General features: G+C 42.3%; 1 protein-coding gene across 5 annotated transcripts; it reads left to right on the forward strand.

Moving 5' to 3' along the window:
• Nucleotides 1–971: 971 nt before the first annotated feature.
• On the forward strand, nt 972–17,425 carry SLC26A2 (solute carrier family 26 member 2). Of its 5 annotated transcripts, none has more exons than XM_032851529.1 (4): nt 972–1,175; nt 12,257–12,434; nt 13,486–14,222; nt 15,705–17,425. In XM_032851529.1, the coding sequence occupies exons 3-4, from the start codon at nt 13,515–13,517 to the stop codon at nt 17,220–17,222; spliced, it is 2,226 nt and encodes a 741-aa protein (XP_032707420.1). In that variant the 5' UTR covers nt 972–1,175; nt 12,257–12,434; nt 13,486–13,514; the 3' UTR covers nt 17,223–17,425. The 5 variants fall into 5 exon arrangements, with proteins under 5 accessions (XP_032707420.1, XP_032707419.1, XP_032707424.1 ...); XM_032851528.1 differs by having other exon boundaries at nt 13,490–14,222; XM_032851530.1 differs by having other exon boundaries at nt 1,122–1,148; nt 13,485–14,222.
• Nucleotides 17,426–18,451: the final 1,026 nt, after the last annotated feature.

The raw sequence follows: 18,451 nt of genomic DNA on the forward strand, positions 1-18,451 counted from the left end.
GGTACTCTTGACCTTCCACTTCCCTCTAGTGTCCCCTTCATTCCTCACAACCCCCACCCCCCAACAGGCTACAAACAAGAGGAAGACAGAATGAATAAACATGTATTCAGTATCAGAGAGTGTCCAGTTAGGGGGCAGATAATTAAAGCAGGATGACATGGTAGGATGTGACTGGCAGGGTAAGTAGGCCTCCCTGGGAGTGAGGGGGCCTTTTAGGCTATGACCCGAGACAAGAAAGGAATCAGGCATTCGGAACCTGTGTTCGGGTCCCAAAAGAGAACAAGCTTGGCGAGCAAAGGTTGGAGAGCAGAGAGAGACAGATGTCTGGTGAGGAGAAAGGCGCCAGGGCCCAGACCATTCAGGGAGGAATTTGATTTTATCTATACATGTCAAGAAAACCCACTGATTATCTTAAATGAGGTTGGAATCACATTTCATATTTATTCTTACATTTTTATTCACATCTTAAAAGGCAACTCTGGATGTTGGGACCTTCAGTGGAGAGAATAGGTTACACTGAGGGCAAAACCCCTTAACGTCCCAGCTGACCTTTCCCCATTCTGGGCCTTCATTCACCAGCTACAAAGCGGAGGTGGGAAGGAATGGGGTCCCAAGAAATCAGCGATAAAGACCTTGCCCCTCCCCCGCAAACGCAGAACACTTAACAGCTCTACACAGAACGCTTCTGTACTTCTGACACTTTTTCCTCCCTACGCTTTCAGAGTTAGGGTGGAAAACCGGTAATAATACCTCGCAGGCGCAAGCGGAGGAGGACTCGCCCTAAGAAACTGGGACTCGTGGCGGTACTGCCCGGAGCAGCCAATCGCGAGGAGGAGAGCGGCCAGGGGGCGGTACCCCCGCGGGCCGCGCCGCATCATTGGCTGGCGGCCGCGTCGCTCGCCGGTGGGGCCACGTGACTGCCACCTCCGGAGCGGTTGTAAGGGTTGGGTCTTCCGCACCTCTTTGTGGGTAGCTCCTGGCCGCTCCACGCGGTCCCGCCCGGGCCCCGCCTTTTTCGGGGGCCGGGCGATGGGCGGGGAAGGGGCCGCGCGGGTTAAAGGGAGGCCGGTCCGGGACCGGGCTATACCTGCCCGCGCCTGGGCGTCCGCTCAGTCTCGCCACGGTGGAGGACGTGCCGCGAGCCCTCGGTGAGCCGGGAGCTTCCAGACTGAGAGGTGAGAGGAGGGGAGGGGGCGCGAGAAGGGAGGAGGGAGAGGTGCCGGCCTGCGCGCGGTCAGAGGGCCCCTCTTGGGGGCATCCCGGCCTGTGTCCGAGGCGTGGTGGGAGGAAGCGGGGGCGTCGTGGCCAGGCCGTGGTAGGTGGGCGTGCGTCGGAGTTGCACCCTCGGTCAGCACGGGCGATCAACCCCCTTCTCCAACCGCAGCGATCCCGACCCTGCTTCTCAGCAACCCATCCCCTACCCCACACATATCCCGCACCTCCTGCGGTGCAGTTCTTCTGCCGGAGTCCTCATCTAGCCGTCTGGAACCCAAATAACTGGGAGAAAAAGACCGAGGAGATTGGAGCCGCCACCACTACCACCCTTGGACGGATGGGGAAACTGAGGCTTGGACGCGCAAGAGGACTTCATTATCTTGGTTTTTAAAACCACACACACCTGGTTAAGTACAAATCAGGAACTGTACTTCTTCGTAGATTAAGTTGAAATTCTTTCACTGGACGGATGGGGCCACTGAAGGGACACAGAGAGGACCAGATCCTTGCCTGACATTATACAGCAAGCCCTTCTCAGAGCTAGGACTTGTACCCAGCTTTCCCAAACTCAGAGAATATCAGGCTAGGCCCTTTCTTTGCACAGGTTGGGGACCATGTGAGTTAGAAGCATATAGAACTTAAACTTTCCAGCACCCATTCTAGTTCCTTTTTTCCATTTCCTTATTTGTGGTCCTCTTTATATAAAATCTGGAACTAATGTGATATCCAATATTGGATTAAGCAGAAATTCTTGTTTTTGAATGTCGAGTGAGTAAGAAATGGAGAGCCAAGCCTGTTGGAAGAAATAAGCGCATTTGTTTTCCTTTCAAGACTCTCCAAGGACAGACTAGTAGCTGTCGTGTTTTTGAACAAATGCTATGTGCCCAGGCACTGTGTTAAGTACTTGGGTTAGCTTTATACAACTTGCAAGTTAGCCCATTTTATAGGTGAGAAATTGATGCTGGCTAAAATGAAGTTTTTCACCAGTGCCATGCAGTTGTTGAATAGTGTAGCTGGGATCTGAATAGAGATCTGTCTGATTCCAGTACTTACCCCGTGATTCTCCTAGTGTGGCCCTCACCTCCCTGGCTCTGAGTCACCCAGGGTGCAGTCTTGGATCTCATTCCTGAATTTGCCTGAGAATCTGAATTTTAAAAGATCTCTGTATTTGAATAGCATTGTACTATAATATGCTGCCTCCCTGGGGGAAGACCTAGAGTTTACATATTCCGGGCTTTGGACAGGTCTAGATTAGATCTATGAGGGGTGAGCATTTTGAGCACTGACGTTACCTTTACTGAGCATAAACCGCCAAGCAGATGGTTACCAAACTGTAATTTCTTGACATGGCTTAGTTAGGGTGAATGGAGGTGGAGAGAGAGGGGTCACTGCTTTTTCTTTACTCCATAGCTATTAAGCTATCATTCATCCATTCACTCAAGAAATATTTGTTAAGCACTGGTTAGGTGCTGTACATGGGTCCAGGCATAGGAGATACAGCTGTGAACAAAACAGAGCAAGTTCTTGCCCTCATGAGAAAGACAGTTAACCATGAATGAATGAATGAATGTATACAGTGCAAAATGGTGAGAAGGGCCATGGAGAAAAATAAAGCCAAGTAAGAGGGATAGGACTGCAGGGCAGGGATGGGCCTGGGAAGGAGACAAGGCAATGGCAGTGGTGCTATTTTAGAAGTTGTGTGTGGGAAGGAACTCATTAGGACAGAAGTTGGGCAGAAACCTACAAGAAGCAAGAAGCAAAGCCATGAACATAGCCCCAAGCAGCATTCCAGTTAGAGGGCCAGCAGAAGTGGATGGAGGTAGGAACCTGCTTGGCTTGTTTGACTCTTGGCTGGGGTATGAATTACTCTAACCAAAGTATAGTTACAGAGGTAAATTTTACATTATTCCTCCGGATAGAAAAGGAAAATGAAAATGTTACCACTGCGTGGGTGTCATATGAAAGATAAAAGTAATTTTATTATTAATCCTTTACCAACCCTGCTTCAATAATGTGGATATTGCTTCAAGCAGTTTACCTTCACTTAGTAAAATTAGTAAGGTTCAGAAATGAGTTGAGCACTTAACCACGAACTGTTGATTTGATCTAGCTCTCAAAACTTCATAGCAAGGAAACAGACTTGGGGGTAAAGTGGTATTTTAGAAAGAGAGGGAACCCTGGGAATTGGAAAATGAGGGTTGAGAATCTGGTCCTACTAGTTGAGCAAGTGACTGGAGGAAAGGATTCATAATCCCTTCTCAGATTTATTGAGGAGGCAAATGGGAGATGTATATGAAATCTGTTTGAAAGCAGTGAATTACTGTTAAGGAACTATTTAATAGTTTGATCCTTGTTTTACATTAAGTTATTTTCCTCTTGGGTATTTTACTTTTCTGTCTTACATTGGGCTTTATACCAGAAATAATACGTCATAGTGCTTGTGCTACTCGCCTAAGCTTTATGGTAGTTCTACTTTTTGCATCACAGACATAAGTGAACATTGCTAATCACTGGTGATGACTGGGAAATAAGACTTTTTTGTCTTCATTACATTTACTTGAAACTCCACTTTTATTTCAATAAATATAGGTATACCACCGTACACCAATGGGAGGCACTGTGTCAGGTCTTGGGTTACGTAGGAATGAGGATGACTTGGTGTTTGCCTTTAAATATGCACTCTAGTTTGAAAGACATGTGACTTTAAGTGCTAACTAGTTATATCGAATATGTCAGGGTAGCATAGCCAAAGAAGTTTTAACCCCTTTGTCCTCTGGCATTTGAGGTGGGCTTTAAAGGAGTAGGAAAAGGACCAAGATAGTTGGAGATAGAAAGAAAAGGCATTCCAGATGAATGAACAACATGAGCAAAGACCTAGAGGAACATAGGATGCTTAATGTTTTCATGGACTGGTGACTAGAACCGTAGTGCTTGGAAGGAAGCAAAAGAAAGGCAGGTTCAGCTCATTTATGGAGAGAAACCTATACTAAACTTTTTAATTATATGCTGTAGGAGGTGGGGAGCACTTGCAGATTTTTGAAGGGTGTATCCAAATGGTTTGCTCTCATGTTGTTAATGAATGCTGCTTTTGAAGAAGAGGCAGCATACGTGGTGGTTAAAAAATGTTGGTTCCGGGATGTCTGGGTAGCTCAGTTGGTTGGGAGTCTGCCTTCGGCTGAGGACATGATCCTGGAGTCCTGGGATCAAAGTCCCAAGTCTGGCTCCTTGCTCGGCAGGAAGCCTGCTTCTCCCTCTGCCTGCCTTCTCCCCTGTTTGTGCTCTCTCTTTCTCTCTGAAAAATCAATAAAATCTTAAAAAACAAAAACAATGTTGTTGCCATTAAGTTTTTAAGGCTAAAATATGTCTGCAATTTTCAAGTAGTTGAATGGGAGAAACCCCGAACAGGTATGTTTGCAGAGTGCAAAAGTGCAGATGTAGCAAAACATTAACAATGGGTGAATTGTTAAGTTGTGTAATAGGAAATGTGAATATACCAGTGTTCCATGTATCATTCTTTTAACTTTTCTGAAGATTTGCAAAGTTTCAAAATAAGCAGTCCAGAGACAGAATAGGTGTGAATCAGACAGGCTTTGGTTCCAGGCACCGTACCTCTGCTTACAAGCAGTGTGGGTCCTGGGATATTATTTCCAGACTACACAGACCACGCCAGTTACAGTCTAGTTTAGTTGAGATTTTTCCACATAAGTGAAGAGAGTCTTTTGGTAGAGGACTTGTTCACATCAATATTAGGTTAATGTTAAGACTTCTCAAGTTTTCCACAAACTTTAGATCTAGGTTATTTTATATGATTCCTGCTTCTTTCCCCTTCTCTGTCTGCTTTTGGATTATTTGGTATTTTCTGTGATTCCGTTTTTATCTCCTTTGTTGGTTTATTGGCCATAACTCTTTGTGATTAATGGAATTGCATTGGGGTTTATAGTAGAAATCCTTAATTTATCACAGCCTACCTTCAGTAATAGTAAACCATTTCGTGTATAGGATAAGAACTTTTTAGTACTATGCTTCCTCTCCTACTTTTGTTTATGTTAAAATATATATATTAAATAAAATTGGGGGCGCCTGGGTGGCTCAGCTGGTTAAATGACTGCCTTCGCTTCGGTTCAGGTCACGATCCCAGGACCCTGGGTTTGAACCCTGCATTGGGTTCCCTGCTCCCTACTTGTACTTTCCTGCTCTCTGTCAAATAAATAAATAAAATCTTAAAAAAAAAAATTGGCCATTTTAACCATTTTAAACTTACAGTTCAGTGCATCAAGTACGATTCACAATGTTGTGTAACTATTGGTAGTTGTTACTTTTAAAACTTAAAAGAGACTGTAACCATTGAGAAAGAAATCATTCCCTGCAGTCCCTGGTAATCTCTAATCTGTTTTCTGTCCCTGTAAATTTGCCTATTGTAGATACCTCATGTACGCAGAATCATACAGTGTTTGTCCTCTAGTACCTGGCTTCTTTGACTTCGCGACACCGGTTCAAAGTTCATCCATGATGTAGATGAAGAGTATCAGAACTACATTCCTTTTTAGTGGCTAAACACTATTCCATTGTATGGCTTGTGCCACAATGTTTATCCATTTATCTGTGGGTGGATACTTCGGTTGTTTCCATCTTTGGGCTGCTATGAATAATGCTATTATGAATGGTGGCATACGAATATTTCAGTCCCTGTTTTTAATTGTTTTGGGGGATGCTTATATCCCTAGGAGTGGAATTGTTGGGTCATGTAGTAATTCTCTTTACCTGTTTGAGAAACTACCAGACTGTTTCCCACAGGGGTTGTACCATTTTATATTCCCACCAGCAGTGTATCAATTACCTTTCAGAGAAACAGAACTCAGATTTTAGAAGGCAAAGGTAATTCTTTTTGGACTTTTTTTGGTTAAAAAAATAGAGTACTTGTTCTTTTTAAAAATAGAAATCAGTCTTTCCATAACAAAATACTTATTAAATGCCTTCCATGTGCCAAATTTTATGCTAGGTATTATGAGAGTTTGCAAAAAGTGTAAAACATCTCCTTGAACAATTTGTAATCTAGTTGAGGAGGTAAAGCATATATTCAGCTCATTCACTGAACATCTAAACAATGGAAATTCAGAGAAAAATGAGATACCATTTATGTGTTAATGACCAACATACTCCTCTCCTCATTTATTTTTCCAGTTTCCGCTTCCCTCTTGGGCTTGACACCCCCTTTCTTTCTTTCTTTCTTTCTTTCTTTCTTTCTTTTTTAAAGATTTTATTTATTTGACAGACAGAGATCACAAGTAGGCAGACAGGCAGGCAGAGAGAGAGGGGGAAGCAGGCTCCCCGCTGAGCAGAGAACCCAATGTGGGGCTTGATCCCAGGACCCTGGGATCATGACCTGAGCCAAAGGCAGAGGCTTTAACCCACTGAGCCACCCAGGCACCTGACACTCCATTTCTAAGTGCTCACTGGGCATCCTCATTTGGACATCTAAGGGAAATGTCAAACCTGTGAAACCTAAAGTCAAACTTTTTGTTGTCTCCTTTCTTTCCATTTCCTTTTCCGTGTTCCTAGACATCATTCTTCCTTTTGTATGTAGTCCACCTCACGATTTGTGTTAGACTTGTCCTTCTCCTTTCTTGTCTCTTGTCTGGTTGTACCACCAAAATGTCAAACCTCTTGCACCCCTGCCCCGCCTTGGAGTTCATGCCTTTGTCAGCTGTAGCACATGGGATGAAGTCCAGGCTTTTTGGGATCAAATGAGAAACTAATCGTTCAGTCTAGTCTTAATTTCCTGCAGCTTCACCCCAGGAATCTGGCATTTTCTGGGTGACGCTTTCCTGGGTCTTGGATTATCCTGGGACCTTTCACTGGCTTCAGTCTCCTTTCCTTTCTTATTTGCAACTTCTTCACATTGGCCTGCACCCTATGCTGCATTCTACGAATATGCCAGACCTCTGTTGATGGCACTTAGATTGTGATAGCTCATTGTTTATCATTGTCTTAACCCTCTGACTGTGCGGAGAAACTGGGGTTCTTATTCATTTTAGCAAGAACTTACGGATCCTTATGTGCTAAGCATTGTTTTTGTTACTGGGGATACTGTATGTGTGAGAAAGACTGTAATAGTTTCTTTAGTTTATAAATACATAGTATAATAATGCTATGAAGAAATAAAGCCAGGTAAGGGTTTAGAGAAGGATGGGGTGGAGTATTATTTTATTTGGAATGATCAAGGAAGGTCTCTCTAAGGAGATAATACTCAGTTGAGATCTGAAGGATGAGAAAAACCCTGCAAAGATCTGGGGGTGATTATTCCAGGCAAAGAGAGCTTGAGCAAGTGCAAAGACCCTGGAAAGAGAATCAACTTGGCATGTTCCAGAAACAGCAAGAAGGGCAGTAGGAAATGAAGGTAGAGAGGTGGGCAGGGCTCAGATTTCATAGGCTATTAGAGTGGCCCAGATAAGATGGTGGAGGGGAGTGAAAAGTGGTTAGATTCCAGGTACTTTGGGTAGTAGGGAGAAGATGGATAGCCGTCTGAGATGGAGCAGACAGGACTTGTTGAGGATCATATATAGGATTAGTGGGGTAGGGAAAAGAAAGATTGACACCTTGGTTTGGGCCTAGGTTCTGATGCATTGTGTCTATCACAGTGATTAGCTTATAGTAGGTGCTTAGTAAATATTTATGATGTAATGAAGACCAGTATCCAATCTCTAGGAGCTCCCATAGAAAAGTCAACCAATCCAGCATTGGAAGGCTTGTTGACACTAATGAACATTTGTAGAATAAGCAAAGGTTGCAAACCCATGGAACAAAGATGGGTCTGAATTTTCATCTGATGGGAAACAGTCTTTCCTTTTGCTTCAGGAGGCCTGCCCTCTCACAGCATTAGCTTCTCAGTCTAGGGCCTGGAACAGTTTGCCTAGGCTCCAGCCATCCTGGCTGAGGGTACCCGTGAATAGGTTGGAGATAGGTGTGGAGCTATGATCTTCCCTGGATTTGTCTGGCAACAGTGGGTTGGAGGACCAGATGGCACTGTGTAAATGGAGACTCTACCTTAGTTGTACCTTTTATGGTTTAGTTTTTTTCTAAAACAACCTTAAGTTCTTTCCTTATTTATAAAAGACAAAAAAGCTAAAATATTAATTGCTTAGTAGGAAAAGAAATATTAGCATAACAGAAGATGTAATAAGATAACATATAATTATTTATCAAATGAGTGATATTTTAAACCCTTCTCAGAAACCTTCAGGGACTCTGTACTGCCTGCACATCAAAGTCTGCCTTTTTTAAGCTGGCATACAGAATCCTCCAGAATCTCTCCCAGGTACCTTTGCAACTTCCTCTTAAACCAATTTCCCATGTGCATCTGGTGCTGAAAACATTCTAATTTCTCATTCTTTTCTGCCAATCTCAGAACAATCTCTGAGTTTTCTTCTCCCTCATACATTTTCCAAGTCCTCTCTTACTCTTTCAACTCTGACCCAGACTTTAGAGCCCAGGTGAGACATGAGACAGGTTCTTCCCTTGAAGCCTTTCTAAACTCTTCCAGCTCCTGGAGATTTCTCCCCTGTGCAGATGCTGTGATCATGGTGGTCTGCGGCTTCACTTTTATGTAGCAACAAGTGTGGCATGTACAGACAGGTCGAGCAAAGCATGACTATGGAGCCATTTTGTTTCAGAGGCTGACTTTACTGCTCTCCTCTGAACATAATTGCCGTCTGAAAGGGCACTTCAGTTTCACGAATTGCACAACTGTTATATAAGCACTGTTGTTAAAATCCTATGCCGTAATTACCAAAAGTAGACATTGTTTTGCTTGTATCCAAATCTTCAAAAGGAAGTTTGCTGACCGCTGTTGGGCATATACAGAAGAGGTGTAACCTCTCTTCTAGTCCATTGCTCTAACCTCTTGGTTATTCACATGGATATTGTGCCAGAGCTGCTGGTACTCATCTGGATCAGACCACCTTCTAGGTGGTCACAGCTGTGTGTGTGCTGTTGAAGAAGGAAGTACAGAAATGTCTTTCCTTTTTGTGTTGCCTGAGCTACTGTTGTTTAATGTATGCATATGTAAATGTATTTTTCAAATGGTTTTTTAAAAAATATTTTTATTTATTTATTTGACAGAGAGGGAAGGATTACAAGTAGAGCAGCAGGCAGAGAGAGAGGGGGAAGCAGGCTCCCCGTTGAACAGAGAGCCCAATGTGGGGCTCGATCCCAGGACCCTGAGATCATGACCTGAACTGAAGGCAGAGGCTTAACCCACTGAGCCACCCAGGTGCCCCTCAAATATTTTTTTTCCCACTTTGGATTCCTGCAAAGTAATGTGGAAAGCTCGAATGTTTTCCTCTTGAACCTTTCCTCTTCTCACTCTCAGTGATCAGTGTTATTAGAGGGAGAAACTAGCCTAGACGTTACAGTAGAATCATGTTTTGTTAAACTTAATGGAATGTATAGTTTGTATTTCAACCTCCTTAAAATGGATGTCTGGCTATAAGCTCTATTCCAAGGATAAACACTGTCATTTCTTAATGTTCATGGAGCAATTGATGAATACTATAATTGAAAGCAGTAATTGTCTTGGGGAAGTGAGAGGATTTTTGTGCAAAAAGGGGTATTTGAAAAATATGTTCCTGAGTAGATATTGCCACTTGAAAATAAATATTGCTTTGCATCCTACCTTTTTTCTGTATTTGAGTTATTTGCTTAGCCAGTGTTGTAGTTCCTATTTTAGAAAGCATATACCTGGACATCTTGGAGGATACAAAGACTACTTAGAGTGGAGCTTGTTCTCAAGGAGCTTAGTTTGTATGAAGGTCATACCTACAATTTAGTTTAAGACAATTTTTAGTGTAGTTTTATGTTGCTTTGGGTTTTAAAATAGTGTGAAAGGGAAAAAATATGTAGTGTTGAGGAGAATTTTAGGAGGTGAGTAGGACAGATGATGGAGACTATAGACGGCTTTTAGATTCAGACTGATGGCTGTTATCGGTTCCACTTCTAGGAATTCAGACTGATGGCTGTTATCGGTTCCACTTCTAGGACTGTTTGTGAACAAATACCTAAATTTTTGAGAGCTAGAGATGAAAAGGACCGTGGCCAAGATTATAGTGAATGGAGAGTAGGGTACGCGTTTGTAGTTACCAATGCTAGGGAGCAGGTAGGTGAAAGTGGGATGTGTAGGGTAGCTGAATTCTAACGTGTTTGGAAGTATCTGAGGTTAGAGAAAGCTAATTAGATAGGTGGTAGGAAAAGCACCATGCTCAAAAAGAGCTATGCTTAGAGTCCTAAAATCTGGATTTTGTTACCTGGCTCAGTCATTTACAAGCTAAATGAATTACTGCATTAGGCAAGTCCTTTCACTTTTATAATCTATCTATATTTAAAGTGGGTCTCTTGGGTGGCCTGGGTGGCTCAGTTGATGAAGTGACTGACTCATGATTTTGGCTCAAGTCGCGATGTCAGGGTCATGATATCTAGCCCTGTGTCAGGCTCTATGCCTTTCGTGGAACCTGCTTAAGATTCTCTCTCTCCCTCTGGCTCTCCCTCGCCCTTCCCCTCATGCTCTCTCAAAAATAAGTAAGTAAGCAAATAAATAAATAAATATTGGGCTTCTCATAGATAGCATATAGTTGGGTTTTATTTATTAAATTTAATCTAAAACTCACTACCTTTTAACTGACATGTTTAGATTATTCACAGTTGTAATTATTTTTGTTTGTTTTAAATTCTACCGTCTTGCAAGCTGTTCCCATTGTGTTCCACTTACTTTTGGTTCTTTTTTTCCTCTTTCTTTGCTTTCTTTCGGATTGAAAAAATTTTATGATCCTGTTTTCTCTCTACAATTGTCGTATTATTTGTATTTTTAAAAAATTAGTAGTTACTCTCGGGTTTACAATATACATCTATTATCAGAGCCTGCCTTCAAATAATAATTTATCACTTCATATCTAGTTTAAGACCTTACAATTCCCAATTCCTCCACCCATTTTTTGTGCTATTTTTATATAGTTTATACAATTTTACATTTGTATATTTTATTTTGCATATGCAAAATGCATTCCTGTTGTTACTTAGAGGTTTATCTTTTAGAGCAATTAAAGATATTATAAATTTAAAAATGGATTTTATTTTATTTTCATGTGTTCCGTTCCTGGACTTTATTTCTTTTATTTCTTTGTTGTGTATTGTGTAGACCTATTTCTGTCTGATATATGTAAATACAGTAGCACTGGTCTACTGGAAGTTCTCTTAGTATTTGTCTGAGAAAGTTTTTATTTCTCCATCTCTTAAAAGATATTCTCTCTGGTTATAGAATTGTTGACAGCTGTTTTTCTGTGATAAAGGCATTACCCTGTTATCTTCTGATGTTTCAAATGAGAAATCAGTTATAATTTTTGTCTTTGTTCCTGTGCATTTCAATTTGGCTGTCTCAGATGTTATCTTTGTCTTCAGGATTTTATCTTTGCTTTTAGCAGCTTGAGTATGATATATGTAGGTGTGGGATTTTGTTTTATTTTTGTTTCTAAATTTGTTGTTCTTGGTATTCTCTGAGATTCTTGGATCTATAGTTTGGTGTCTGTCTTTAATTTTGGAAAATTCTTGGCTACTGTGTTTCCGAATATTTTTTTCTGCCCATTCTTTGTCCTCTCCTTTTGGGATTCCAATTATAAATAAGTTAGATTGTTTAATGTGTCCCATCGTTCTTGGATATTCTCTTACATTATTGTTATTGTTTGTTTTTTTTTTTAAATTCTGTTTTTTCTTTCTTTTTCACTTTGGGTAATTTCTTTTGACTGGTCCTCGATTTCATGGATTCTTTCTTTGACTCTGTCAAATATGTTGATGACCCTGTCAGAGGCATTCATTCTTCATGTATTAAGTGTGTTTTTCACTTTTAGTATTTCAATTCAATTCTTTCTTACAGTTTCCATCACTCTGTTGCATTTTCTAGTATTAACTTTTATCTTTTTCCTTCCCAGATAGCAGCCATGTCAGGCAAGATTAGGATTTTGTTGGTTTTTTCTTATGCCTGTTTTGCATATCTTAGGTTTGGAAAAGCCTTTTGACCCAGGAATCACCAAGAGCTGTTCCAAAATAGAAGGACATAAGAAATGTACTCAAACTAGCTTGGCCTGAGTAGGAAGTAAGAAGAGAGTTATAGACGGGTTGCACTGAGGAATGAAGAGCTGCTGTGTGTATCCATAAATCTGATTGACTTGCTCAGGGTAAGTGGTCATCTAAATCTGTTCTTTTCTTCTTTATAACTTAATAAGATCAAAAAGTAACTATTATTTCACTCTGGTTAAATGGGATGACCAGCTATAGCCCCTTCATCCAAACAAAATTAATGTGTGTTACTTTTACAGTAAAGGGTATATTTTTCTGTCAATTCCAAAACAGGAAATTTTCTGAGTCTTCCATCTAATATATTTTAATCTCTGGCCACAGTCATAAAGTTGTGTATTCATTTGTCCTTTGATTCATTCAAATACGTTGTAAGTCTCCTGTCTCAGAGTTGTTGTACATTTGTTGGTAATTACAGTGGTGAACAAGATATCCTTTCCTCCAGGAACTGGAGAGACTCTTACTTAACTAACACAAAAGTGTGATTAGTACTATTATGAAGCTGCAAAATGCTATGGGATACAGAGAGTATAGTGATTCACTTGGGCTAGGGGATTGGTCAGTGCTTTGTAGAAGAGGTAGCATTTTAACTGGGTATAAAAATGCTTAGAACCTTGATGGTCAGAGAGGTTGACCGCCATTCTAAGCTAAGCAAACAGCTAACACAAAGGCATTCACTTGTGAAGTATCTGGTAAGCTTTATGGTCTATTACAAGAAAAGGACCATCTTAGTTTCAGGGACTTGCAGGCAGCAGTGAAGGTTTGAGACTAGATCCTGTTTTGTGGCATACCAGGGAGTGAAAAACTTGGAAAGACGACAGTGATAGTGGGAGGGGACAGGCCATCCTGACACCTTTTCTGGAGGGGAAAACTGCGAGGGGAGCCAGGCAGAGATGGAGAAAAATTCTTGATAGTTTATACTTTGGGAAGTCCCATACCTAATGACTTATTTGCTTTGACTTGGCTGGTTTTGGTCTGGTTTTGTTTTTGTTTTCCCTGATCAAGACATACGAGGCTCAAGTAAAGAAAGTGAATCTGATACTTGCCCCCAAACTGAACTTCCTCTTCACTCTCACAAAAGACAAATAGAACTGTTAAAATGTGTGAGCACTGAGAATTACTTAATCCATTAATTCTGGTGTTTTCTTCAAGGTAGAAGGCTGAAGCGTCTATCTCCAGAAATGTCTTTGGAAAGTAAAGAGCAAAATGATCTGTCACCTAAGAATTCAGCTGAAGAAAATCACCAAAACTGTTCTCTGTCTGATATGCATCTGCAGCTCGAAAGAGACTCAGGTACTGCCTTGAAGCAATTTGAAGCAAGTGATCAAAGCACACCTTACCGTAGGATCCACATGGAGCCTCAAGAGAAGTCAGCTACTGACTTCAAGCAATTCGTCATTAAAAAACTGCACAAGAGTTGCCAGTGCAGTCCAGCCAGAGCCAAAAATATGATTTTGGGTTTCCTTCCTGTTTTGCAGTGGCTCCCAAAATATGATCTGAAGAAAAACATTTTAGGGGATGTGATGTCTGGCTTGATCGTGGGCATCCTGTTAGTGCCCCAGTCCATTGCTTACTCCCTGTTGGCTGGCCAAGAGCCTATCTATGGGCTGTATACCTCTTTTTTTGCCAGCATCATTTATTTCTTATTGGGTACCTCCCGTCACATCTCTGTGGGCATTTTTGGAATATTGTGCCTTATGATAGGTGAGGTAGTTGACCGAGAACTACTCAAAGCCGGCTATGACACTGCCGAGGGCACGCCTTCTCATTTCGGGATGGTTTCCAATGGGAGCGAGCTGTTAAACCAGACATCGGACTGGATGTGTGACAGAAGCTGCTACGCGATCGCAATTGGCAGCACGGTGACCTTCTTGGCTGGAGTTTACCAGGTAAGAAACCGTGGCCCGAGTCATTCTTTCTAGCAAAAGCAATCCCTGTACTTGAAATCTCAGATCTCTCAGGGGTCTCAGAGAGTGTAGTAATTAAAGCTGTCATTCATTGAATGCTCAGGACATGTGAGGGATAGAGCCAAAATTCAAGCCCGGGTTTGACTCCGCAGGTAAGAGATAAGGCTGCTTCTCTTAACCTTCTCTCAACCTTAGGCTGCCTCTTAACCAAGGAATTTCAGTCAGCCAGACTGTCATTATCTGGTTGTAAAAACGTTGACCAGCTAGGGACCTCAGATCACTCGGGACAACTCCGTCATTTTACACGTTGAGAAACGTTGGGTTTGCTTGTGATGATGTGTGGTTGCTTATCAGCAGAGTCAGCATGAACAAGCCAGGAGGAGGGTAACAGGCTGCAGGTTGGCAAAGGGAGGCGGGCAGGTGGTTTCAAATTGTAGATGCCCCACCTTTAGATTTGTTGCTCTGGTGAGTGACTCTCACCAAAGATGGCAATTTTCTTGGACTTCTGGGGAACAATTGAGAACCACCATTTCGTATTATTAGCCAGAAGAAAGGATTAGAAAATTAGATTCTCTTTGGGTCTCCCATAGAATCTGCTAAGCGACCATTATCATCCTGCCCCTGTATTTTGGCCTCCAGGAGTCAATGCCAGCATTAAACCTCTTCTCTGTTATAGGCATTTGGTTCCAGTGTGGGCTAGGGGAGGGAGAGTAGCTCCTTTCGTGTGGTGTCCGGTGAAGAGGAGAGGCAGAAGCGGGTGACAGGCAGAAGAGTGGGGGCCTCTGCGGGGTCTGTATTTGCTTTTTTATTAGTATTAATGTCTCAGTAGAATAGGCTCAGTAGAATTCTGAGGAATCATTGGGAAGAGGAAAAAATAAAGAAATGAAAAAGTTTTGTCTTTGAGGACGCAGATTTGGTATGGGAGGCAGTTTGGCACCAGCACATACACACTGAATGAGAAGAGTTTCTCGGCATGAGGTTGACATGAGTGTGTGCTATAATAATTTTCAATATGATTCTTTGATGTGAATCCAGTTTTTTGTTTTATCAGTTAAAACTTCACTTTTATAGTACCGATTCATAATTTAATGAAAACACATGGTTTTTTAATTAGGAGAATTTTTCCAGGTTGAGTTTTTATAATTTCTTGTGGATCCTTAAGAATTTTTTCTTTTCCAAAGAGGTCTGAACTTTATTCATGCTTAAGACACATTGTAGAAGAAAGTAGGAATCTTCAGTTCTTGTCTCATGCGGGCTGAGAAACAGTGTGACTTTGGGCTAGTTTCTTAGCCCTCTGCGTGTCAGTAGAACGAGAGGACTGATGTACAGTTAATTTTTTCCTACCTCTGACATTTTGTGATGCTGCAGGTACATCTCCATGCAAAGCAATGCCAGGGTATTTATTTAGAGGGTTTAGAAGCTCTTTTCCACTTACATTTAACACTTATATATCCTTCCTTCCAGGTAGCGATGGGCTTCTTCCAAGTGGGCTTTGTTTCTGTCTACCTCTCAGACGCCTTGCTGAGTGGATTTGTCACTGGTGCCTCCTTCACTATTCTTACGTCTCAGGCCAAGTATCTCCTTGGGCTCAGCCTTCCTCGGAGTAGTGGTGCGGGCTCGCTCGTCGCCACTTGGATACAAATCTTCAGAAACATCCATAAGACCAATCTCTGTGATCTCATCACCAGCCTTTTGTGCCTTTTGGTTCTCTTGCCAACCAAAGAACTCAATGAGCACTTCAAGTCCAAGCTTAAGGCACCAGTTCCAACTGAACTCCTTGTCGTTGTGGCAGCCACGCTAGCCTCTCATTTTGGAAAACTAAATGAGAACTACAATACCAGTATTGCTGGGTCAATTCCCACAGGGTTCATGCCGCCAAAAGCACCCGACTGGAACCTAATTCCTAGTTTGGCTGTAGATGCAATAGCTATTTCGATCATTGGTTTTGCTATCACTGTATCACTTTCTGAGATGTTTGCCAAAAAACATGGCTACACGGTCAAAGCCAATCAGGAGATGTACGCCATTGGCTTTTGCAATATCATCCCTTCCTTCTTCCACTGCTTTACTACTAGCGCAGCTCTTGCAAAGACCTTGGTTAAAGAATCAACAGGCTGCCAAACTCAGCTTTCTGGTGTGGTGACAGCTTTGGTTCTTCTGTTGGTCCTCCTGGTAATAGCTCCTTTATTCTATTCCCTTCAGAAAAGTGTCCTTGGTGTAATCACCATTGTAAATCTCCGGGGAGCCCTACTTAAATTTAAGGATCTGCCCAAGATGTGGAAGGTTAGCAGAATGGATACAGTTATCTGGTTTGTTACCATGCTGTCCTCTGCACTGATAAGTACTGAAATAGGCCTGCTTACTGGGGTTTGTTTTTCTATGTTTTGTGTCATTCTCCGCACTCAGAAGCCAAAGACTTCATTGCTCGGTTTGGTGGAAGAGTCTGAAATCTTTGAATCCGTGTCTGCTTACAAGAATCTTCAGACTAAGCCGGGCATCAAGATATTCCGTTTTGTAGCCCCTCTCTACTACATAAACAAAGAATGTTTTAAATCTGCTTTATACAAAAAGACTCTCAACCCAGTCTTAGTAAAGGCCGCTCGGAAGAAGGCCGCAAAGAGAAAGATCACGAAGGAGACAGTGATTCGCAGTGGAATTCAGGATGAAGTTTCCGTGCAACTTTCCCATGATCCCTTGGATCTTCATACCATAGTGATTGACTGTAGCGCAATACAGTTTTTAGATACAGCAGGGATCCACACACTGAAAGAAGTTCGTAGAGATTATGAAGCCATTGGCATCCAGGTTCTGCTGGCTCAATGCAATCCCTCTGTGAGGGATTCCCTGGCCTGCGGAGAGTATTTCAAAGAGGAGGAAGAAAATCTCCTCTTTTATAGTGTGTATGAAGCAGTGGCCTTTGCAGAATATCAGAATCAGAAAGGAGTATGTATTTCCAATGGTCTGAGCCTTTTCAGCGATTGACTGAGAAAGTAGATGGAAAGAAATATGATGTCTAGCCAATAGGTTAAGGTTTGAAGGATGTAACATTTTGTAGTTCCACAGTGGAAACTGTTGCACTTGAAATTTTAACCTGGGGAGCCTGGGTGGTTCAGTCGGTTAAGCATCTGCCTTCGGCTCAGGTCATGATCCCAGGGTCCTGGCATTGAGCCCCACATTGGGCTCCCTGCTCAGTGGGGAGCCTGCTTCTCTCTCTCCCTCTGTGTGTTCACCCTTGCGTGCATGCGCGCGCTCTCTCTCTCTCAAATAAATATTTTTTAAAAAAGAAAGTTTCACCTGTTTGTTAGACATTATTCCTTTGATGCTGATGGCCTCTGTAGATAGACATATGTGGCGAAGTTTATAGTTGGGCAGAATCACAAATAAGTAAATGATGTGGTTTCAGGCTTCCTTGCAGATATGTACTGCAGATAATACCTTGCAGATAGGTATTCTTGGAATTACATAAATATTGAACTGTAAACTAGCCCTCAAACTCAATTACCATGCTATTGTAGAAGATAAGCATATGGACTCTTCCTTCAGAATCAGGGTGGTAAAGCCGACATTGATGTGGGAAGCGCTGGCACCCACTTGATGTGACTCTTTGGAGAGGGAGTAGAAGGGGGGCAAGGAAACAGTGTTGTGCCTGCCTGCCCTGATACCAGCAGGTCAGGAGACTTCTGGGGCAAAGGATTTATTCTTACTTGTACTTCTCTCTTCCCAGTCTTGGCTCCCTAGATATCAGTGGCATCTCTGGCTTGCTGTAGGAGAGCACCATTCCTTAAGGCAGGGAACCACAGGCACAGTCTTATTAGGGGCTTGGGGGCTGGGCAGGCTTGTGAAATCCTACCAGCTGGCCTCATGTTACTTAGAGCATTCTTCATGATACATTGGATGTTTTTAGTCTTGCCTGTTTATTTAGGGTAAGTACGCAAGGGAAGAGCTCTTCTTAATCAGCCAGGATAATAGGAATCCTCCCTGTCTTTTCTGTGATCTCAGTCTTTCCCCGTTTCTGAGTATTTCTCCACCATTAAGCTCTTTGGTAGCTTTCATTCACTTAGTGTTTCTCATGGAACCTTATGGTGCTGTGGATTACCAGCGACAAGCTTGCCAGGTAAGAGGCAGAACGCTGACTCCACAATTCTAGACAGCCATTTTAAATGAGCCTGAGGCCACTGTTAAGGATGGATTGGAAAAAGGAATGATTGATG

Source organism: Lontra canadensis, unplaced genomic scaffold, assembly GCF_010015895.1.
Source record: "Lontra canadensis isolate GAN:19392208 unplaced genomic scaffold, GSC_riverotter_1.0 scaffold5, whole genome shotgun sequence".
Taxonomy (NCBI): Eukaryota; Metazoa; Chordata; class Mammalia; order Carnivora; family Mustelidae; genus Lontra; species Lontra canadensis.